The sequence below is a fragment of the Miniopterus natalensis genome, chromosome 18, assembly GCF_054644295.1.
Source record: "Miniopterus natalensis isolate mMinNat1 chromosome 18, mMinNat1.hap1, whole genome shotgun sequence".
Taxonomy (NCBI): Eukaryota; Metazoa; Chordata; class Mammalia; order Chiroptera; family Miniopteridae; genus Miniopterus; species Miniopterus natalensis.
In genome coordinates this window covers 38165638-38188712 of record NC_142098.1, presented here as the reverse complement: position 1 = coordinate 38188712, position 23075 = coordinate 38165638, and the positions used below count along the sequence as shown (strand labels likewise).

General features: G+C 54.3%; 2 protein-coding genes across 2 annotated transcripts; one reads left to right on the top strand and one right to left on the bottom strand.

The window, feature by feature from the left end:
• The first annotated feature begins 3224 nt into the window (after window positions 1-3224).
• Window positions 3225-17402, top strand: ODAD1 (outer dynein arm docking complex subunit 1). The gene is made up of 15 exons (XM_087826799.1): window positions 3225-3342; window positions 3673-3765; window positions 4918-5017; window positions 5181-5370; window positions 8252-8374; window positions 8738-8849; window positions 10369-10441; window positions 12614-12801; window positions 12977-13111; window positions 13795-13877; window positions 14010-14178; window positions 15738-15901; window positions 15987-16090; window positions 16367-16445; window positions 16521-17402. The coding sequence occupies exons 2-15, from the start codon at window positions 3696-3698 to the stop codon at window positions 17004-17006; spliced, it is 2076 nt and encodes a 691-aa protein (XP_087682925.1). The 5' UTR covers window positions 3225-3342; window positions 3673-3695; the 3' UTR covers window positions 17007-17402.
• A 1739-nt stretch (window positions 17403-19141) lies between these two features.
• Window positions 19142-21126, bottom strand: ZNF114 (zinc finger protein 114). The gene is made up of 2 exons (XM_016216724.2): window positions 21003-21126; window positions 19142-20318 (listed from the first exon to the last, which is right to left on the bottom strand). Exons 1-2 carry the CDS (start codon window positions 21124-21126, stop codon window positions 19252-19254), a joined length of 1191 nt encoding a protein of 396 aa, XP_016072210.2. The 3' UTR covers window positions 19142-19251.
• Window positions 21127-23075: the final 1949 nt, after the last annotated feature.

Here is a 23075-nt window from a genome sequence, read left to right as displayed (position 1 = left end):
CTCGCCGCCTCCCTCCCCTCTGGCTCTCCGTCCTACTCCCCTCTAACCCTAGAACCCTCTCTCCCTCCTGTTTCCACTGCCTGTAACTTCTTCTTTCTCTCTCTTCTCACTCTCCCTCTGCTCCTATCAATATATACCGACCCTTTTATACCCACCCTCGCCGCACCCAGCTGAGGTCTGCAGCCAGAGGGAGGGCCCAGGCGCTGGGTTCTTCATTCTCTGAGCCCGCCCACTGCCCCCAGACACGAATCTTTTGGGGCTGCTTCTCAGAGTTGAGAGAAGTCGTTGGAGGGAGCAGAGTGGAGCCAGGGCCCTGGGGTGGGGCAAGCATCAGGGGGTGGGAGGGCCTGATTCTCAGGCCTCCACTCTGGGTGCTGTCCTGGGACCTGGGACCTGGGACCTGGGACCAGATGTCTGCTTTCCCTGGTGGAGCTGAGGACAGGATACTCAGAGGGATGGGAGCCTGAGGGAGGAGGCCAGGTTCCTGCAGTGCCGAGTGAGCTGAGGGCGGGTGGAGTTGGCACCATGGGGGAGGGGAGTGTCAGGGGATGGTAAATGGGGAAGTGGGAAACTCTGGAAGTGGGCAGTGGGTGGAAGTTAAGAATCCCAGCACCATCATTTCCTGCCTGGGGGACCTTGACCAATTATGTCAACTCTGTGAGCCTCAGTTTCCCAATCTGTGGGTATAATAATACTAAAATACTGACAGTACATTAATACCGATAATAATAAGTCTGCTACTTATTCTAAATGAGTGAGGTAAAATGAGTACATTAACACGCCTAACACATTCATTCCTTTCTCCATCAAACATTTATTGAACATCTATTATGAACCAGGAGTTAATGAGAAACATACATGTGAGTCCACTATTACTGTGGAGCTTACCTTCCTAGTAGAGGGAGACAAACAATAAAGAGAAAACAATAAAAAAGAGAAATTTCAGATAATGAGAAATGCTTTGAAGGAAATAGAGTAATGGAGATAATGATGGTGTGGGGGGAACCTACTTTAAACGGGGTGATCAGGCAAGGCCTCTCCAAGGAGCTGACATCTGAGCTGAGACCTGAAGACAGGAGCCATTTGAATGCTGGGCGAAGAGGAAGTGCAAAGGCTCTTGAGAACAAGCTCAGGTTGTTTGGGGAGCAGACAGAAGGGCCAGTGTGTCTGGAATATAGGGAGCTAGAGGGAGGGTAGGAAGGGAAATCAAAGAGGGCCCTTGAAGACTAGGGGAGGAGTTTGGACTCTATTCTAAATGCAACGGGAAGTCATTGGAAGGCTTTAAACGGAAGTGCAGTGCCAGGGACTTAATGTTAACTATTATTATTATTATTATTAATTCTGGATTATTGAGTTAGGGTGGGGGGGGTGATGACTTCTAGGTCCTTGGGTCTCTTAAAAAGGCTGGGTGATGGTGAATAATGAGGGACAGGGGTCCTGATATGGAATTGAGAGCTGGAGAACTGAAATTCTGGGTCCCTGCATGTCGGGGTATCTGATGGGACCAGAGCTGGGGGAGGGCAAGTGGTTGGTCATGTGGGCTCCCTGAGGGCAGTTCAGTGACTGGATGGGTACTTGGGGAGGCCTGGAAGCTGGGGTACCAGTATAGCACAGACTCTAGAAACACACTGGCTGATTCAAATCCAAGATGCTTTACTCACTAGCTGTGATTTGGGGTAAGTTACTAATAACTTCTCCATGCCTCAGTGTTTCCATCTGTAAGATAGGGATAATAGTGACTGCATCATAGGGTAGCTCTTATAGTAGTGCCTGGCACATCGTAACTGCCAGGCACTGTTGTGTCAGTTATACCAGGTATTGGGGTCCCGAGTAGATTCAGTACTGGGGGACCCTAGATCAAGGTCTTGAGAATTTGGGGAAGGGGCAAATTCTTGGGTCCCAAGACTAAAAAGTTGGAGGGTCCCTCGGGTTGAGGAAAAGGTAAGTAGTCTCAAACTTAAATCTTTGAGGACAGAAACTGGGAGTCTGAAACCAAGACCCCAAGCAAGTCAGAAAGTCTGGGTCACTGAGGGAAAAATTAGGGGCTAGAGGTCACATGCTTGTCAGGGAGTGCAGGCCAAGGGGCTGGACGTGGTCTGGGGAGGGGTCTAACTAGGAGTTAGGAGATGGAAATTTGAGCGGGGTAGGCGAGCAGGGCGTAGGGCTCTGAATCGCGTTCCCTGAGTGGCATCAGCGCCATACTGGCGTATCCTGGGGATGTCCAGGGGGTCCCCCGTGTTAGGGCCCTGTGGAAGGGGAAGAATCAGTAGACCTGAGAGCGGTGGAGGGATCTCCCCTTCTTGGGCCTCCTGCGCTACGAGCTGCGCGGAGTGCCCGCGGGCCGCTTCCTCCCACAGGAAACCGCAGGCGTCAGGCACACCCAGCCTTCGGGGAGCGTCGCCCACTGCCCGCCCTCTCCGAGGAGGCCCGGGTGGGTAGCAGCCGTCCGTTGAGGGGAGGGCCCTGCGAAACGACGGGGGTGCGGCCTCGTGGGGCGTGGCCGGAAAACGGGGGCTGGTCCGGCGCGCGCGAGGCCACGCCCACTTCCGCCTCTCTAAGCCCGCTCCAGGCTGCAAAAAGGGTTTTGGCCGCACCCCTGGAGGCCGTTGGCTGCGCGTGCGTAGTGAGCCGCTGCGAGGACCTGAGGTGGTGGTGGTGAGCGTTCGTTCCCCTCACAACTCCAGTCGTTGGCACCGCCTCGCTGCTAACGAATCCTCCAAATAACGTGGTTTTAATCAGCTTAAGACATGTTACCCTCCCAGGCCTGCCATCACAGGCTCTTTCGGTTCCTGCCTCCCACTCCCGGACACACACAGCCCGCCCCTCACAGGCCCGTGCTCCCGGGAAGACCATTCCGACCACCCACAGGCCCTCCCAGCCCGAGCGCTGCCTGGTTAGCCCCGGCCCCTCAAGTCTCGGGAACCGGAGTCCTCCCAGCGCTCTCCGACCGGGATCCTCACCGGGTCTTCCAGCCACGCCCCTAGCCAGCCCCTTAAGCCCCGCCCCCTCAGGTACCCGAGCCCCACCCCTGACAGCCTCAGCCCGGGCAGATCCTCCCGGCTCCGCCCTTTACAGCTCTCCCGCCCTCTCTCCCAGGCCCCGAAGCCCCGCCCCCAACGCCTCCCGCCCCGCCCCTCAGGGCTCCCGCTAGCCGCCAGAGATCCCAGCCGGTCTTCTCGCCGCGCCCTCCGCGCCTCCTCCGGCTTCCCCAACCGTGGTCTCCCCTCGCGGTCTCGGCCCCGCCCCGGCCGCTGTCCCCAGGCCTCATTGGCGCCTTATCTCCCCAGTAACCAGACCACAACAGTGAGCTGGGAGCGGAAGGACCGGTCGGCACTCCCGCAGGTAGGGACAGGGCCTCACTCCGCACAGCGGCCCGGGGTTTCCCCTTCCTCTGATTCCTTCCCCAAACAGCCCGCCTCAGAGACACCGAGAGCCTAGGGGCCCTGTGCCCCGCGCCAGAGTCAGAGTCGCGATGCAAAGCAAAGAATGTGAGAGGCTGGAGGTTGAGAGGAGTGTGGGGAGAGGTGTCCCCGTCCAACCCATTGGAGGAATTGAGACTCAGAGAGAAGGCAGAGCTGGCTCTGGGGTCACCTTCTAATTCCTAGTCCCTAATTCATTGCCCACTGCCCTCTCCTGCTCGCTGTCTGAAGGGGTCCTGTGTCGCCTCCACAGGAGTCCCACCCTCTCTGGCTAAGATGCCTTTAGGACCTTCTGCAGGGAGCACCCGCTCCGAGGATGGAAGCGAGGTCTTTCTGGAAGGAATGGGTAATTCATACCTTCTTTATTTCATTCATTCCTTTCCTCAGTTTTCCCAAGTTCCAGGTCCTGTGCTGCAGGGCCCCAGGGACAGGGAGGCCTTCCAGGAGAGCCCTTTAGTTCGGGGTGCGGGAACGGAGGTGGAGATGGGCATTTGTACGGGCCAAGCCTGGGGAGTGTGGTGGGCCAGAAAGACTTTCTGCAAGGGGACATTTGAGTGGGGCCCAGAGCTCCCCGGAATTACCAACAGGAGAAGGAAGGGAAGAGGTTCAGCAGAGAGAACAGCATGTGGCCAGAGCAGGGTTTCTCACCCTCTGCACTGTTGACACATGGGGTCAGATAGTCCTTTGTTGTGGAGGCTGCCCTGTGTTATAGGATGCTTAACAGCGTCCCTGAGTTCTACCCACTACACGCCAGTAGCACCCTCTGCACCCCACCTCCACATGGTGACAATCAAAAATATCTCCAGATATTGCCAAATGTCCATGGGGGTAGAATTGCTCCAGGTTGAGAACCACTGGGTCGTGGGAGGTGGCAAGCTGGTGGAGAAGGCAGGTCATGTGGGGCCTTGAACACCAGGCTGAGGAGCTGGGATTTTGTCCTGAGGGTTCTGGAGCAGGGAAGAAGCAGGACCCATTCTGGGTGTAGAAAGACCCTCTGGGGCTGTGAGAGGGGAGGCTGGGAGGTTGGGGAGGAGGCTGGGGTGATGGTCCAGACAGGAGAGGATGAGGCCTGAGCCTAGGAGATGGGCTGAGAAGGAGGGGGCAGGAGAATGGGATTGAGGACGGCTGGGCAGCGGGGCCGAGGGCGAGGGAGAGAGCAAGAATGCTGCTCTGATCACCTGTCTTCAGCTTTCCCAAGTTCCAGTCCCGTGCGGACCAGGAGGCCTTCCAGGAGCGCCCTCTAGTGGGTAAACAGCCGTATGCCCAAACCAGCAAAGGAGTGGATTTATAGGGGGTAAAGTCTCCAGGTCAGCTTGGGGTACCGGAAAGGGTGAAGGGATATGAAAGCTTGAGGCATTCCTAGAGGGGTGTTGGGGACTGGGTCTGCAGTTCAGTTGCAGCTTGAGAGATCCTAAGGGATCTGGGATTCCTAGGTCCTGGGGTGGAAGGGTCTGGGGTCTGGATTCCCATTGAGTCCATTGCCTAACCCCTCCCTCAGTGGACTGGGAGCTGAGCCGACTGCAGCGAAAATGCAAAGTGATGGAGGGTGAAAAGCGGGCCTATAGCAAGGAAGTCCACCAGCACATCAATAAGCAACTGTGAGTCAAGTGCCTGGGTCTCAGAGCTGGAGAGGGGGGCTGTTAAAGGGGCTGAGGGCCGGACTCTTGGGTCCGAAGAGGGGCCAGGCCCAATGTGTCCTGCCTTTAGTGATGCTGAGCTCTGCCCTTTGCTGACCTCCCCTCCACCTCCCTGCCTGGGCAGTGAGGAGATCCAGCGCCTACAGGAGGTGCGGGAAAAACTTCAGGTGCAGATCAGTGTTGCCCAGAGCCAGGTCAAGCGGCTGCGGGACAACGAGAGGCTGCAGAAAATGGGCCGCTTGCTGAAGTGCCAGGCCCAGGTACAGGCTGAGATCAAGGAGCTGCAGAAGCAGACCAGAGCCCTGGACAGGCAGGTGGGTTCTAAGACCAGACTGTGGATTTGCTCAGGGGCAAATGCCTTAACCACTTTGTGCCTTAGCTTCCTCATCTGAAAAATTGGGTTATTGAATACATACACCTGGGAGAGTGGTGCTCAGGCTCTAGTGGGAATATGGATGTTTAGTGGTGAGCACAGTCCCACATATTCAGGGGCTGGTGCAGTTAAGGGGAAAGGTTCACTTTCTGGAGTCAGTACAACGTGCATTAGAATCCTGGACCTGCCTCATCAGAAGTGTGTGACCACAGCAAGTCTTCACCTCTCTGGATCCTAGTTCCTCCATCTACAAAAAGAGGATGTTGGGAATGGAGCGGGGTCTAGACAGGTGTCTAATCCCACCTGCCTTGAGATCTTGCTATTTGACCTTGGAAACAATGTGACTTTTCTATGCCTGTGTTCTTTCAAGTTTCTATGACCCTGACCGGTGATGCACACACAGCTGCATAAACACACACATATATGTCTATCTGAAACAAAAGTGTCATCAAATCATACTTTTTTCTATGTGGGATTCATTGTTATTTATTTACTTATTAATCCTCACCTGAGGATTATGGCAATGAGTATATGAAAGGTGCTTAGCAGTGTTAGTCATTAGGGGAATGCAAATTAAAATGTGGCTAGAGCATCGGCCTGTGCACCAAAGGGTTGCAGGTTTGATTCCCGGTCAAGGGCATGTACCTGGGTTGCAAGTTCCATCCCCAGCCTAGTCAGAGCGCATGCGGGAGGCAACCAATCTATGTGTCTCTCTCACATCAATGTCTCTCTCCCCCCCACACTCTCTCTAAAAATCAATGGAAAAAATATCCTTGGGGGATATTTAACCAAAATAAGTAAGTAAGTAAATAAATAAATAAAATTATGAGATACTTCTACACCCCTATTAGAATGACTAAAATTAAAAAGACTGACCATACCATATGTTGGTAAGGGTGTGGAGGAACTGGAACTCTTGTACCCTGCTGGTGGGAATGGAAATGGTACAACCATTATGGAAAACAGTTTGGCAGTTCCTAAAAAACTATAGGTACACCTACTATCTGATTTAGACATTTCACTCCTAGGTATTTACCCAAGAGAAAAGAAAGCATATGTTCATACAGCGACTCATACAGGAATGCTCATAACAACTTTATTTGTAAAGTTCAAAATGGAAACAATCCAGATGTCTACCAACAGGTGAATGGATAAACAAAATGTAACTACCAGCTCTCAGGAGCTGTCCTCAGGGGCTCATTCCATTTCAGTAGTTTGGACAAAACAACCCAGTAAGTGGTTGCGTCCTCACAACCTAGAAACCATTAAAAAATAATACACATACATGGGGGAAAATCTGTATATCATTCTTCAAAACCACAGTTACTTGCCTGAAGGATGTTCATGCCCATTGGGCGCTGTCCAGCTTTTCAGATTTTGAATTCAGATTGGACAAGGCCACTCTCATTCTATGTTGATTTCTGTGCAGTACTTTTTTAAAAATTGAAAATCTTACTGGGATAATTGCAGCTTCACATGCATTTGGAAGAAATAACAGAGAGAGATCCTTTGTGCATTTTGCCCAGTTCCCCGCAATGGCAACATTTTTGGATATTTGATTTTTATCACAGCAACTACTAAACATTGTTTCACAGAGATGTGACATCATCGAGATAAATATACCACCATCTTGTGTTGGATCTGAGACCTGCCTTGAGCTCGTAGTCCCCGTGGTGTCTGACCCATGCCAATGTGTTTCCCTTGGAAGTTGAAAATGGCCCTGTGGTGCCCTGTTGAGTTGCTGCAGTGCTCTGGGGCACCTTGGTGCACGTAGTCATTTCTGCGGGGCTGCTGTCACAAAGGACCACAGGCAGATGACAGAAATTGATAGTCTCACAGTTCTGGAGGCTGGAAGTTCGAGATCAAGGTGTGAGCAGCGTTGGTTCCTTCTGAGGGCTGGGAGGGAGAATCTGCTTCATGCCTCTGGCAACCTTTGGCATCCCCTGGCATGTAGAAGCATTGCCCCGATCTTTGCCTGTATGTTCAATGGCCTTCTCCCTGTCTGCATATCTGCGTGTGCACATTTCTGCTTTTTATGAAGACACCAGTCCTATTGGATGAAGGTCCACCTCCAATTTAACTTGAGCACCTCTATAAAGACTCTGTCTCCATATGAGGTCATATTCTGAGGCCTTGGGGATTAGCACTTCAACGTATAAAATCTTCCAGACACATGCAACCTATAACAGCGCACGAGTTGGGAGACACAGTCTTAAGCAATTCATTAGTTCATTTGGTCTGCACATTTTGTTGAGCACCTATTCTGTGTCAGGCACAAAAAAGACACAAATTTGCCCTCAGAGCTTCCAGTTTAGTTGGGGAGACAGCACACTCCAAATCAGTAAAGATGAATGTGGAAACGAGGACAGGTTGGAAGCTGGGCTCAGCATAGCAGACCTGGGGACTCTAATGGTGTCAGGGCTCATTCTCACCATCGCCAGTGTCTTGCCTCCACTTTGTCCACTGGCCCATTCTCCCAGGATGCTTGGCAGGCGAAGCTCTGGAGTCCCATCTATCCAGCTCATGCACTTCCCCCCAAATGCCAGTAAAGAGCAAGGTGGCTCAGCCTGGATCACACGTCCACCTCTAGGCCAATCACTGTGGTTGCCCAAACCTGGGTCCTGTGGCTGGGGGCGGTGGCTTGTCGTGGTTGGAAACCAGGCCCACATGGAAGGTGAGGCACTGTCAGCAGATGGCTGGGGCCACAAGGATGGCAGATGGCAGCCATGCTCAGCTACTCACCCTCCCGCTCATCTCCTCCCTTGGTCTTTCAGTCTTTCCCACATTCGGCCAACAAACAGGTACTGTCCCCTTCCCTCCAGATCCAGGAGCGGGGGACCCGGGTCTCTGTCTCTGGTAAGGATGCCAGGGTTCCAGTGCTTGTTTTGGACCAGAAGGCCAGGGTCCGCAGAAGAATCAAGAACGTGGAAAACCAGCTGGACAGGGTGTGTGTGGCTTCTTGGCTCCTTCTGGGCCTGCCTGGGGGGAGCGGGGGGGGGGGGGGGGTGGCAGGGAGGGTCAAGTTCTGGAAACTGGACCAGATTCCTGGATGCTGGAGGGAAGGCCTGAAACACTGGGCTCCTTGTGGGGGTCAGGAGGCAGGATCCTGCAGTGATGGAGGGTCCACAGGGAAAGGAGACTGATGCCTGGGCTCTTCAGGTGGGGCTGGGCAATGCTCTCAGGGTCCCCAGATTGGAAATGGGCCCGTATGTGACAAGTGCGCCCTCCTTGCCCGAGTGTGGAGAGGATGGCAGGCCAGACCTCAGACAGACCGGGTCATCCTATCCCACACCTCGCCCCGCCCCCAGGTCACCTGTCGCTTTGACATCCAGCTGGTGCGGAATGCAGCCCTGCGGGAGGAGCTGGATCTCCTACTGGTGAAGAGGAATCACTATCTGAAATTGGACCACAAGCTACAGAAGGTGAGAGGCCCCCAGGCCAGAGCTCGTTGGCCCCCCTGGGGTGAAGGACAGGACAAGAGTCACCTGCCTTTTTCTAATTCTCAGGCCTCGAGTCTGGAGTTGCCGAGGCTGCAGGGTTGCTTTAGTTCAGAGGGAGCAGAGGCGCGGAAGGTGTTGCAGGCGCCTCTGAAAAGAAGGCAGAGATGTCATTTTGACTATTACCACCCAGGGCAACCACTGAGCAGCCGAACCATTTACATCCCTCCGGCTTCTCAATAACCTCTGAAGCCCTTTGAAGAGCCCTCCCTTCCTCCCGCCACCTTCCCTTCCCTGCAAGAACAGAGCAAAGAGCTACATGTCCCTCACCGATATCCAGCACTTGCCACATTTGCTCTGTGCAGTTATCATCTCTACTGAAAATAATTTATTATGCTTGCTGAGCTATTTGAGGCTACACAGCAGACGTTGAGTCTCTAAGGACTTTAGTGTGTATTTCCTAAAAACAAGGCCATTTCTTTCTTTCTGTGTGTGCGTGTGTGTGTATATATATACACATAACATATATGTATGCATTATGTTTATGGTTATCTGGATGTATATGTATGTGTATTATTATTATTTATTTAAAGACTAGTTTATTGATTTTTAGAGAGAGAAGAAGGGAGAGAGATAAACATGGATGTGAGAGTGAAACATCGGCTGCCTCCTGCACCCCCTGACTGGGGATCTAGCCTGAAACCCGGGCATGTGCCCTGACCAGGAATGGAACCAGCAACCTTTTGGTCTCCTTGACGACACCCAACCAACTGAGCCACCAGGCCAGGGCTGTATGTGTATTATTAAGAGACACACATATATATGTATATAGATATTATTTTTAACCCTCACCCGAGGATATTTTTTCCATTGCTTTTCAGAGAGAGTGGGAGAGAGAGAGACACACACACGGATGTGAGGGAGACACACTGATTGGTTGCCTGATCGAGCCTGCAGTAGAAGTACGTGCCCTTGGCTGGAATTGAACCTGGGACCCTTCAGTCCATAGGCTGCCGCTCTAACCATTGAGCAAAACTGGCTAGGGCAATACACACATTATATATTGCGTACATGCATGTGTATATATGCATATTGCATATACATTAATACATTACACATTATACATGTGTAAAAAAATATACTATTTCCTCCCTTCTTTCTCCTGAAAGTACCCTTTTTCCTCATAAACTGCAAAAACGTTTCCAGAAAACAGACAAGTGTGGTCACAATGATGAAGTTCACCCAGATTTCCAAATCTGATCAGGTTAGGCCGGTGCTCTTTGGAATGATCATTCTGGTGTGAGCACCTCACCGGGATGAGCCCTTTGAGCCCACGGCCAGCTCATCCGGGTGGCTTTCTGTTGACTTCGTACCTCTTTAAAATCCCTCTACCTGCTGCCACTCATTAGGAAGCTCCAGATTCACAGACGTGGGAGCTCTGCTTCCGCCAGGGAACCAGGGGCCCTGAGACAAGGTCAGAGTGGCACCAGTTCTGTTCTCTGGGCAGGAGATCCAGATCCTGCGGCACGCGATCAGCACCCTCATCACCTCCTCCACCTCGGCCTACGCCATCAGGTAGGCCCCGGGCGTCCTGAGGCAGTGCGGGAGGCTCCCCGCTCAGGGAGTGGACCACAGGAACCTACCTTGTTTTTCACAAGGTGCCCCTTTCTCTGTGTGTATTTCCCAGCACCCTCGGGCAAGGTCCGGGGCTGTGAGTGCGTGGATTAACCCCTTTGGCCCAATCTGTACATGGCACATAGCATGTAGGGATGCAGAGAGAATTACATGAGATCGAGTGTGTAACACACGCAGCAAGGGGCCTAGGACAGGGAAGCTCGGTGAAAGATAGGAATTAGACTGCTCCACAGGGACCACAGATAAGGGACACGTATGGCATGGAGAGCCCACTTGCTCTGCTTTCTTGGCTTCCATCTCTGTCTCCGGGGCTCTCGTGGGCTCCTTCTCCCTCTTCCCCAGGCCCTGCTCTTTCTGAGCTCCAGGCCTGTTCTCTTGCTCCAAACGGTTTCCTGCGTCTACTCAGGATCTTGTTTCTATCTCGGCTTCTGCTTGCTGGGGGTTTGTGATCCCTCCTGACAGCTCGAGCCCAAGCTCGAGGTTTCTGTGATTTGTCAGGATGCACAAACCAAATTCACTGTTTTAAAGTGTCATTTAGTACATCTGCCATGTTGTGCGACCATCACTTCCATCTGGATCAAAAACACTTTCGCCACCCCAAGGAAACCTGTCCCCAGTAAGCAGTCACACTCTCCTCCCGAGTCCCCAGTGCGCTGGACAGCACTAGCTCCCTTCCTATTTCTGTGGGTTGACCTATCCAGACACTTCATGTAAGTGCAGTCACACATTACAGGACGTTTGGTGCCTGGCTTCTTTTGCCTCACGCAAGCAGTGCTTCCGAGGCTCATCTCTGCAGCAGCGACTGTCAGCACTTTCTTTCGTGGGCCGACCCTGTAATTTCCTACATCATGACCCCTTCAGAGCCCCAGCTGTGCCTTGTGTCCTCAGCTCACATGCAGCTTTGGCTTCTTCATAACTTGGTCTTCGGAACATGGCCTTCTGTGGCTTCTCTCTCTACCTGCTTCTCCTTTGGGCTTCTGGTCCCACTCTTAGCATTTCCCAATTAACTTCCTGAGGCAGAGCGTGTGATTGGCCGGCTTCCCCGCCCCCATCCCAGGGTGGTTTCAGCTAGAAGGCAGGGAAGGCTCTGAGAACTGAGGCAGGAGATGTGCACCGGCTGCACTTCCCTAAGAGCTTCGGACTCTAACAGGGTGTGTGCTCAAGTAGCTGGTGATGTCACCTACCTGTCCAACAGGACATCCTAAATGATCCAAGCCCCTTATATTTCCAACTACTCGACCCCCAAACTCCAGCACGATCACCTTATCACTTGGGTCTCCCCTTTGTGGTCTGAGTATTCTCTCTAACTGTGCCATCATGGCCCTCTCGCCTCCCATTCCACAGTCACACAGTAACGCCCGGCCTCCCCCCCCCCCCCCCCCCCCGCACTATTACCCAAAGAAGAAGTTCAGGCTGCAACAAAGAACAGGAAGCTTTTATATGAGCAAAAGGATTGCAATCAGGGAGACAGGTTCAGGTAGCAACTCGGCTGGCTCTGGAGGGAACAAAGAAAGGCAAAAGCACAAAGCGCCACAGTCTCGTGCAAAGGAGGTTGGCTGGGAGAGCAAGTCCCTGTAATCCGAGTAGCAGCTGTTGTGCCGGGAGGTTTGTTTCCAGGCCTTTGAGGCTCAGCCTTGGATTTAGTTTAGCAACAGGTGTAGCAACTTAATAGCAGCTCTGAGAACTGAGGCAGGAGATGTGCACCGGCTGCACTTCCCTAAGAGCTTCCGACTCTAACTGAAGTTACTCTCTTAGCAAGGCCTGCTCCATTTTATTGTTTCCCTCATCAGCCTGCGCTGCAGCAGTGCCCCTCTGTGGACAAGGCCCTTAGTCCCTTACTGGCCTAGCACCCCCCAGGCTCTGACTCTGCTCCATAAGCTCATCCTGACCCAACTCTAGGGTTACAGCAACCTGATTCTACCCTATCCCTGGGACTCCAGCTGACCCTGCCCATCCACCGCCCAATCCCAGGCTGAACCTACCCATCCCAGGGAAAACCAGGTTGACCTGTCCCATCCACCCCCAAACTCAGGCTGAGTCCACCCATCCCTGGGACCCCCAGTTGACCCCGATACAACCTCCAATCTCCCTGACCCAACTGACCTCTCTCAGGGAGGAGGCGAGGACCAAGATGGGCATGCTGCGGGAGCGGGCGGACAAGGAGGGGGCCCAGAACGAGTCGGAGACGCAGATCTTGCAGCGGCACATCGCGCACCTGGACCAGCTGCACCGCTTCCTCAAGCTCAAGAACCAAGATCGGCAGCCGGATCCGGCGGTGGTGGAGAAGCGCGAGAAACGCGGTGAGGGCAGCGCCTGCCTCCAGGTCCCGCAGGACACGGGCCAGGGCCGGGGCCGGGCTGCAGGGGGCGCTGGAGAGCGCCCCTCTCTAGTATCCGGGCGCGCGGGGGCCCTGGCTCATCTCCTTCGGGCTAGTGGCCGCCCTGGACACAGACCTCACTGTCCGTCTCCCCACAGCCCAGGAGGTGGCCGACGGCCTCCGGAAGAGTTCCCAGGAGAAGCTGGTGTTGCGTTACGAGGACGCCCTGAATAAACTGTCCCACCTGACTGGGGAGAGCGACCCGGACCGGCTGGTGGACAAGTACCTGGAGAGTGAGCGCCCCCGCGCCCGGGAGGGGAAGGCGCGGCCCCAGCCCCCTGTCAGGTGCACACTGTGCTCTGTCTCGGTCACCGAGGGCCCCGGGACACCTCCACCCGCGGGGAGGAGCGGGCTGGTTCTACCCACCTCTTACCGTGCGCCCTCCCTGCCCCTCTCCGCTCATCTCCGTCTCTCTCCTCTTCCTTCCGTTTGTCTCCCTCTTCTCTGCATCTCTCCGTTCCCTCCGAGTGTCTGTATCACTGTCTTTCTGTTTCTGTCGGATTTTGCTGGGCGCGTCTGTCACCCGTCTCCCCCATGTCCCTTTCCCCTTTCCTCCCTGTCCCGCTGTCATTCCTGGGCTTGCGACCCGTGTCCCTGTTGCGTCTGCCTCTCGGGTCTCCCTTCTCTTTCTACCCACCTCTAAGGTTTGCTCTCCCTCCCTGTGTCTCTCACGCTGTTTCTGGGTCTCTTTGTGACCCTCTGTCTCTCTTCTTCTCACTCTGACTTTCTCTGTGTTTCTTTCTCTGTGGCCCCTCTCTCTGCATATATCTGTCTCTCCGTCCCTGTCTGTCTTGTCTCTGTGTTGTCTTTCTCACCATCTCGTTCTCTGTCCCGTGTGCCTCTGTGTTTCTCTGTTTCTGTTTTTGTCTCTGTCCACTGTCTGGCTCTGTCTCCCTGGGCCCCGCCTTCCCCGTAGTGGAGGAACGCAACTTCACCGAGTTCAACTTCATCAACGAGCAGAACTCAGAGCTAGAGCGTCTGCAGGAGGAGATCAAGGAGGTGAGTGAGACCAGCAATGTCCCGAGTCCCACCCTTGCTCCTTGCCTCCATACCCATCTCCTCCTCCTCTGCCGGCTGCTGGTGAGCCCCCTCTCGTCCAGCTGGGCCCAGCATTCTGCCCCTGCCCCGCAGATCCAGGAGGCCATGGAGAGGGTGCGCTCCGGTGAGGCCTCCCGGCTGTCACTGCAAGAGGGGCACCAGGCTGCGTTGCAGCAGAACACAGAAGAGGTGCGCTCCGAGGCCGATAACCTCCAGGCCCGCTCCCAGGAATTACGGGGGCAGCTGGAGAAGCTCAAGGCTGGTGAGCACCTGCCCCACTTCTTCATCTTGGAGGGTGTGATGGGTGTGTGGAGGGACCAGACCCGGGCTAGTCACTTGGAGATTTCCATGAAGGACAGTGCGCACTCACCTATTGGTTCATTGCATATTTATCATCCATCTAACCATCCAGTATGAATCCATCCGTCCACAAGCATTCATTTATCTACCTATTCACCCACCCATCCATCCATCAATCCAGCCAACCCATATCCCTCACCCATTCACCCCCAGTATTTATCCACTCATCATCCACCCACCAGTATTCATCCATCCATCCATCCATCCATCCATCCATCCATCCATCCATCCATCCATCATTAATTCTTAACCTTGAAGGATGAGCATTTAACTGGAAAACTGGGGAGGGGGTGCTCCCAGCAGGTGGGGCCAAGGCCTAGAGGTGCATTCATGGCATGAGGATTCTTGGTGCAGAGTGGAAAGGCTGGGTGCGGGTGGGAGTGGAGGCCTGATCCTGAAGGGGTGCCAGGCCAGGTGCTTCTTGGAGGTGCTGGGGAGCCATAGAGGGCTGTGAGCAGGAGAGGGTGGCGGACAGGGATTTAGGGGGAGGAGAAGAGGGGGCACAAGTATGAGACTGATGGGCAGTGGGGGGTAAGGGGTGATGCACACGGAGTCTGGCCTGGTGAGGGTGAGGCCTCTCCCTGAGATGGGGAGCCTCAGAGGAGTGGGGTTGGGATGACCCTGAGCTCAGTGTGGGTGGTCTGGGGGTTGTTCAGGGAGGGACCCCAGCAGGAAACTCTATATATGAGCCTGGAGCTCAGGGGCAGGAGGCACAGGGACACCTGGTGGGGATGCTGTATGGTTGGGTGCAGATTTTTTATCTTGACCCAAGGATATGTTTTTGTTGTTTTAAATTGATTTTTAGAGAGAGAGGAAGGGAGAGAAAAACATCAATGTGAGAGAAACATCGATTGCTTGCCTCCCGTACATGCCCCAACCAGGGATCAAACCCGCAACCCAGGCATGTGCCCTGACCAGGGAATCGAACCCACAACCTTTTGGTGTACAGGATGATGCTCTAACCAACTGGGTCACCCGGTCAGGGCTGGGTGCAGATTTTTGACAAGGCTGTGGTGCCTTCTACTTCATTAACAATAACCAGTTAACTAACTAAATATATGCGGGTCATGCACGGGCCAGTTGTGCGAGTGGGTCCAGTGGCTCAACCAGGGAGTTGTGCGCACTTGGAGTGCGAAGTTAAAAGAAGTGTATGGGGGTGTTTCTCTGGGAGAGATCCCGAGCTGAATGGGAATGGGTGCTTCTCGCTGAGCTGCGAGGAAGTCTGCCAGGGGAGGTGCCTTCAGGCATTTCTTTGCCCTCCCTCTCTGTTTGCCTTCCATTGTCTGGAGCCCTGTGCCAGGCACACAGTGATGCCCCACCACTGCCTGGCTGTCTGTCCCGGGGGACATCTTCTAGCCTTGCTTGCTGTCTGCATAAAACTGGGCAGTGGGGACTTGAGGGAAGGAGAGGGCTGGCACCCAGCTGGCACTAGATCAAGACAGCCTGTCCTCCTGACCCCAGACATCCAGCAGCTATTCACCAAGGCCCAGTGTGACAGCACCATCATGGATGACCTCCTGGGGGTCAAGACATACATGCGAGACCGCGACATCTGCCTCTTCCTGGGCCTCATCGAGAAGCGGCTGGTGGAGCTCCTGACGGTGCAGGCCTACCTAGACACCCAGGTGGAGAGGCAGGCGGTCCACCGGGGACAGGGAGCCTGAGGCCACAGGGATGGGCCTGAGCTGACCCCTGGCTTGTTCTCTCCAGGCCTACACCTCTTCCAGCCTGGCTAATGCCGCCCTCATAGTGCTGGGCCAGAGCTCTGAGGACTTTCCCAAGAAGGTGGCCCCGCCTCAGCTCCCTGACAGCCTGTGAGGCCCAGGGCTGGGGGTGGTGGTGGAGGGGATGAAGAATCCATGTGGCAGAGGGGATAATGGGAGGCAGGGTTTTAGGGAGGCTCTTTGGGACCAGAGGGTTGGTGTGGCTCTGCGGGGCAGTTAAAGATGGAGTGGATGCTTTGGAGAGCCAGAGGGGCGAGGGCCCTCCAGGCTGGCCAGAACATGGCAAGGGTCTCTGGGTATGGCTGTGAGGAGCCCTCAGCCCTGTGTGGGTGAGAACTGGTCCCTTCCTGCCTTCCCCCACCGTAGGGATGAGCCCCTGGGCTTTGAGGCCAAAGAAGACTATCCTCTGAGCAAGGAGGAACTGCTGAGCTACGTGGTGAAGTCGGTGAGGACAGGGCCTGCTGGGGGGGGGGGGGGCGGGGGCTTAGCCCTCCTCTGGGCCTAACTCACCTCCCCACAGCTGGAGGCCCGGGAGCAGGCGCGGGAGCAGCACCTGGCGGAGATGGCGAAGAAAATGGAGGGCAGCCCAAGCATCAGCCTCCCTGGCACCCAGAAGGCCAGCTCAGTCACGCCCCTGGTCATCTCCAAGAGCCCTAGTATTGGCCAGGGCTCCATCCTGAGCCACAGGACCAACGGCATTCTGGTGTCCAGTGCAGGCCGTGCCACAAGCTCCAATGTTGGCCATGTCACCTTTGGTGACCCCAGCTCCAGCGTAGGCCTCCTGACCACCAGTGTCAGCCAGGGCTCAACTGGGGGCCGCATGACCTTCCGACCCCTCAGCTCGAGCAGCCACATGGGGTCCACTGGATACTTGGAGTCCGGCGGAGGTCCTGAAAGCTTGCGAGGTGTGCAGAGCAGAGGTTCCGGGTCAGAATCGAGCTCCAGCCCTGCCTCCAGCACCGTCCCAGGCTCCACTAGGAGCAAAGGCTCCCGGAGCAAGGACTAGGGCACCTAGCCTGCACCCTGCTGCTCCATGCAGGGCCCTCTCGAGTGTCTCTGCCTCCGATTTCCCCTGTGACTCTGTCTTTCTCTCCCAGTTCCCAGCCTCTGCGTCTCTCTGCCTCCACAGCTGTCTCCATCTCATCTTCATTGTATCCCGGTGGTGTTTCCACCGGCTCCTCTCCATCTCCAGTTCTCTCCTGGTCTCTCTCTGTTCCCCACCCTCCTTTCCCTTTCTGTCTCCCGGCCTCCTGTTCTCTCATTTTCCCATTCAGTGTGTCTCTGTTTTGTCTCACGTCTGTCTCCCCATCTCTGCTCTGCCTTCTCTGGCTCTCCCCCACCTCCTGTTTCTGCTTCCCATTTCGAATTCCTTCTCATCTCCATCTCCCAGGCTCTCCTGGCACCTCATGTTCCTGTCTCGGTAGCTTCTCATACCTCTCACTCCCCAAGAGCCCCCAGTACTGACCATGGGGAAGAATCGGGGCAAAGAGGTCAGTGTCAGCATGAGCTGTGACCATAGGAAATAAAGGGCAGAGCCCAACTTTTACCCCAGCCTGGTGACAAAGAGACATGGCTGTTTCTTGACCTGCAGCCCAAGGGGAAATTTATGGCCCTGTTCATTCATTTTGTTGAGATCTCCACATTTCAGGTTCTCCTGAGAACTGGGCACTGTATCAGCCAGGGGAGGCTGCTTTATGCTGAGTGTCGGACCTCAGTGTCCCCCTACACTGATTTCTGTGTAACTGACCATTAACGCCGGAGAGCAACTCCCTTTGTTCTAAAGTATTTCGGGTTCCCGGCCGTGATCTTACAGCGCTTCGCCGCCAGGTGGCGCCCGCGCCCCGCCGTAAGCGGCTCTGCTCCATCCTGCGCTCAGTCCGGGGCCGAGATTCCCGCTGGTCCCGCGTCGCCGGCAGGATCCTTTTCCCGGGACTAGAAGCCCCGACCACGACTAGAGCCCCCAGCAAAGCGCGGCAGGAGGGCCCGGGCCACAGGGATGCGGCCATCGTGACATCCGTACATCCCCCCGTCATTCCGCGTGTTCTTTAAGTGCCTCAGCGCCAGACGGAGTCCCCGCTGCCAGAGCGCGCGTCCCGGTGGGAGGACAGGCGAGACCCCAACCCACGCCGTCGGTGGGAGGACAGGCGAGACCCCAACCCACGCCCTCGGTGGGAGGACAGGGGAGACCCCAACCCACGCCGTCGGTGGGAGGACAGGCGAGACCCCAACCCACGCCGTCGGTGGGAGGACAGGCGAGACCCCAACCCACGCCGTCGGTGGGAGGACAGGCGAGACCCCAACCCACGCCTTTGTCGGTACAGGGAGCTCCCCTTCCCCGCCGGCCTAGTCTGGGGCGGGACAGACCGCGGTGGAATCCGCCCGGCCCCCAGGCTGTGTTCCTCTGCTTTGAAATGGAAATAACAGCCCCTACTTCATAGGGTTGTCGAGAGCATTAAATAAGCTAGTATCTGTGAAGCCATTTCAAGGGGCCTGGCATGTGTTTGTTAAGCCAACTGTTAAAAATTCTCATCTTACAGCTGCAGGAACTGAGGACCAAGGTCGTGGGGTGAGGGCGCCGGAGGGAGATGGGGCCCATCAGCAGATGAGGGGGTAAAAAAGCTGTGGTACATTTACACCATGGAATACTGCTCAGCTGTAAAGAAAAAGGAAATCTTACTTTTTGCAACAGCATGGGTTCACCTGGAGAGCATTATGCTAAGCAAAATAAACCAGTCAAGAGAAAGACAAATACCATATGGTCTCACTTACATGTGGAATCTAAAGAACAAAATAAACTGACGCACAAAATAGGACCAGAGGCATGGATGCCTGGAGCACACGGTCAGATCTCAGAGGGGAAGAGGGCCTGGGGGGGAACTGAAAGCCATTAGCCAAAGAACACTTATGCAGATATGCATAGCCCAAGGACACAGACAACAATGTGATAAAGGGGGGGAAGGGGAGGGGGGAGGGGGCTGGATGGAGGGCGGCAAAGGGGGGAAATGGAGGACATCTGTAATAGTGTCAACAATTAAGGAAAAAAGACTAATGAAGGTTAAAAGCTTTCCACACACCTTATCTTCACAGGCTCTTTCCAGTGTGAATTTTCCCATTGCTCTAAGATACAGGAGTCCACGAAAGACTTTTCCCTCTGTTCACTTATTGAGCTCCCTTCCAAAATGTCCTCTCCACTTGCTCAGTATTTTGAGAAAAGCGAAGCGTTCACATTCCTTCCCTTCAGAGGGTCTCTCTCAGCTGTGCTTCTTTAGGTGGCTCTTAAGGGATGAATTATTGGTGTAGCCCCGCCCGCATTCCTTACATCTGTAGGGCCTCTCTCCAGTGTGAATCCTCGCATGGATGGTAAGTTGCCAGGCCTTGGGGAAGGCTCTCCCGCATTCCTTGCACACATGGGGCTTCTCCGCAACGTGCCTTCCTAAGTGTTTGTGAAGGTGTAACGAATACCGAAAGGCTTGCCCGCACTTCTTACACTCGTAGGGCTTCTCTCCAGTGTGAAGGCTCATGTGTTTCACAAAGAACGAGCGGTAAGCATAGGATTTCCTACAGTCTTGACATTTGTAGCTTTTCTCCCCCATCCTCACGCTCCCGTGCGACGCAGAATTTGGAACTTGGGCAAAGCTTTGCCCCCTTTGGTGGCTCTCATGATCTGTCGCTCCTGGGTAAGAGCGCACCTGCACCCTAGGGCTCCAGTTCCTCCGGGAGGTGTTTCCACCCTCATTAGACTCATGAGCTTTCTCCTGAGCGTGAGTCTCATGCACCCTACGGACACAGTCTTCCGGGAAGACGTCCCCAAATTCATGGACATTCACCCCCGCGTACGGTTCATGATGCGTGCGGAGCACAGGGCCCCGACCGTCAGCCCGCGTGTGTGATTCTGACGCTGTTGGAGCTGTCGCGCCCGCAGCTGACGGCGCGCTCTGTCCCCACCCTCCATCGCCCCTGCTCTTTTCAGGGGCTTTGTGATGACTCATAAAGGCTCGATTTTGCTTCAAAATATTTGGGGGGATATGTTTTCTTGTGGCATCTCCCTGTGAAGGCACACACTCTGAGCTCGGTTCAGGGCCCTCCCTCGTCTCAGGACACACACAGCCTTGAACCAGGGACTCGTCTTTCTCTCGGGCAACCGCCACCCGCGTCGCTTTCTGTCCCCTCTGCTCGTGCGGCTCCCCTGTTCTGCGGTCTCCTCCTGAGCCCCAACTGTTGCTCACCAGACACGCTCTGCGGGCTTCGCGAAAAGTCTTTCCAGCGAGGCTGTCCTGCTGAGGGGCAGAGGCTCTGGGCTGCTGCCGAGTCGCCTCGCCTGGAATGAAGCGGCGGGGAAGCGACGTTATTTGTTGAAGGTAAAGGTGGGGCTTGAGAGGACTGAATAGGTAAGGGCCCTGTGGGCTTCTTTCCCTTTCTTTTTTAAAAAATATGATTTTTTTAAAAGATTGATTTCAGAGAGGAAGGGAGAGGGAGAAACATGCATCAGCTGCCTCTTGCACGCCCCCTACTGGAGATCCAGCCAGCAACCTTTTGGTGCAGGAGGCAGGCGACGCTCCACCAACTGAGCCACACCAGCCAGGGCCATGTGGGCTTCTTTTCAAATGTTCACTCGGACATGTGAGAGGCAACCGTGAAAGCAAAGAAAGCACTCCAGCCTAGGGGTATAAATTCCCCAAACCTCCAGCTGAGGGGGGCACTTAGTTTCGTTTCTGCCCACTCAGACTTTACCTGAGTGTTTTCCTTTTCTGCAAATAAATCCTCGCCTGCTTTTGCTGCTATTTGTTGCCTCTTGTTTGAACTGAGGACACAGAGTACTGTCCCCAGCCAGAGGCCACCCTGACCACCGGAGACCAGCTTTCCAGTTTCATAGGGAAACCCTACGTCTACCACAGCAGCAGCCGCATCTCTGGAGCTTAACGAGCCGGCTCCCATTTCTCAGCAGCCTCCTGAACACGGGAGGCGCGGGACTCACCTCGGAGCACAGGAGGGGCGCCCTCACCCACCGAGGCCAGGTTCTGGAAGTTCTCCAGCATCACGTCTCTGTAGAGATTCCTCTGCTCGGGGGCCAGCAGGGTCCACTCCTCTTTGGTGAAGTTTAATGCCACATCCTTGAAGGTCACCATGTCCTAAAATTAAACCCCCTTTTTTGGCTCACTGAGGTGCTCTCAGGAGTTGAATTATGTCCCCTCCCCAAGAGATGTTGAATCCTTACCCCCAGGACCCTGAAGGTGACCTGATTTGCAAATAGGGCCTGGAATAAATGACGCATACAGAGTGAGTATGCAAAACACAAAATTTATCCTTGTGTTATCTGTTAATTATTGTATTATTTTCCATACAAACAACTGTAAGCCTACTTTTGCCCGCCCTGTATATTAAGGCGGCAGGTTAACCAACGAGAGCAGAAAGTTACGTCAAGTTCCTTCGAGGGACCCGACCAGCTCAGTGCGTGAGCTTCTATTGACAACAAAGGGAACCAGGCCGCTCGCCGGGTGGCTTAACCGCTAAGAGAAACGCTGTCGCTGCTTCTTACAAATATTTCACACTCACTGCAGGACCGGGCAAAGGGATTCTGTTCACGTTAGGAAGCAAGATTTTTAGTCTAAGAAGAATGCTTGAAATATAAAACTAAAAAAAGCTGTAAAAAGCCAGCCTCATGGAAGGCGATCAGCATCAGCAGGCGGCCAGTCTGCAAAGAAAATGGCTCAGAGGCAAGCCTGTGAGAGCTCGCTCCCCAGCAGGTCATCGGTTTGACTCAAGTAAACACTTATAAAAATGCAAAAGAAAGAAAGAGAGGAAGAAAGAAAGTGGGTAGGAGAGTGAGTAAGCAGGAAGCAAAGAGAAACAGCTGCTCCAAGAGCAGGAAACGCGAAATGGGAGTCTGAGGTATCTTGAGGCTCCAGAAGGCAGGGAAACCATCCTAAGCGAGGTAGAGGCCCACACGAGAGCCTCTGAATGTCCCAGTTTAGGACAAAATCTTGCCATTTGTGATGGCATGAATGGACCCAGAAGGTATTATGTTAGTAAAATGAGTCAGACAGAGAAAAACAAATAGCATATGATTTCACTTTTATGTAGAGGCTAAAAAACAAAACAAGTGAACAAATGAAACAAAACAGAAACAGACTCATAGATACAAAGAGCAACCGGTTAGGGCGGCCAGAGGGCGCGGGGCGAGGGAATGGGTGATGGAGGTGAAGAGGTACGAACTTCCGACTGTAAAATAAGCCATGGGGCTGTCATGTGCAACGTAGGGGACCCCGTCAATAATATCGTAACTTCGTATGGTGATAGATGGTCACTAGACTTACAGCGATCACTTTGTAAGGCACATAAATGTCAAATTACTATGTGGCACACCTGAAACTAATATTATATGGTATGTCAGTTGTAATTGAAATATAAAATATTTTTCCAAAGAGGAGGCTTACAGCAGGGGAAATTTGAGTTTCAAGGAATGAATAGGAGAGTTCCGTGCAATGGGGAAGATGTGGGAAGGCCCTGAACACAGGACTGTGGCAAATAGAAGAACCTGCAGGTGGGACAAATACTGATGCAGGTAGGAGGGAAAGAGGCTGCGAGAAGTCTAGAAATAAGCCAGGCTCTTATGAAGGGACATGCAGGTCCCTTAAGAACGGCTGCAGGCTCAATCCCCCGCCTAGGGCAGGGCACCTGTGGGAGGCAACCAATCTCTCTTATTTACCGTTTTAACTCACTGAGAAACCTTGGGCTCTAAAAATCATAGCCTAGGACTTGGCTGTTTGACATCGTATCAGTAAGAAGGGGACGTCCCGCTCTAGCCGGGGCGTCGGAGTCCCGCCGACGGAGGGTTTCAGATTAGGGGTGCGGACCCGGCATTCCACCGCTATCTCGAGCGGTGGTTTCCAAGGAAACAGCCCGGGGGGGTGGTGATTAGCCGTCGGCAAAGGCTCGGCCCGCGCCCGCCCAAGCCGCGGCTTCCTTTAAAGGGACCCTTTCCCCCAGTCCCGCAACGAATGGCCTCGGCCCCTCCCGGACCAGGCAGGCTCCTCTGGGGCGCAGTCTCCCCGCTCGCGACGAACCAATACAGCCG

Coding starts and splice junctions, on each gene's coding strand:
- ODAD1 (XM_087826799.1), top strand. CDS start 3,696: ATGCCTTTAGGACCTTCTGCAGGGAGCACCCGCTCCGAGGATGGAAGC. Junction 3,766..4,917: donor GGTCTTTCTGGAAGGAATGG/GTAATTCATACC, acceptor CCCCTCCCTCAG/TGGACTGGGAGCTGAGCCGA. Junction 16,091..16,366: donor CCTCAGCTCCCTGACAGCCT/GTGAGGCCCAGG, acceptor CCCCCACCGTAG/GGATGAGCCCCTGGGCTTTG.
- ZNF114 (XM_016216724.2), bottom strand. CDS start 21,126: ATGGTGACCTTCAAGGATGTGGCATTAAACTTCACCAAAGAGGAGTGG. Junction 20,319..21,002: donor CCAGAACCTGGCCTCGGTGG/GTGAGGGCGCCC, acceptor GCTTCATTCCAG/GCGAGGCGACTCGGCAGCAG.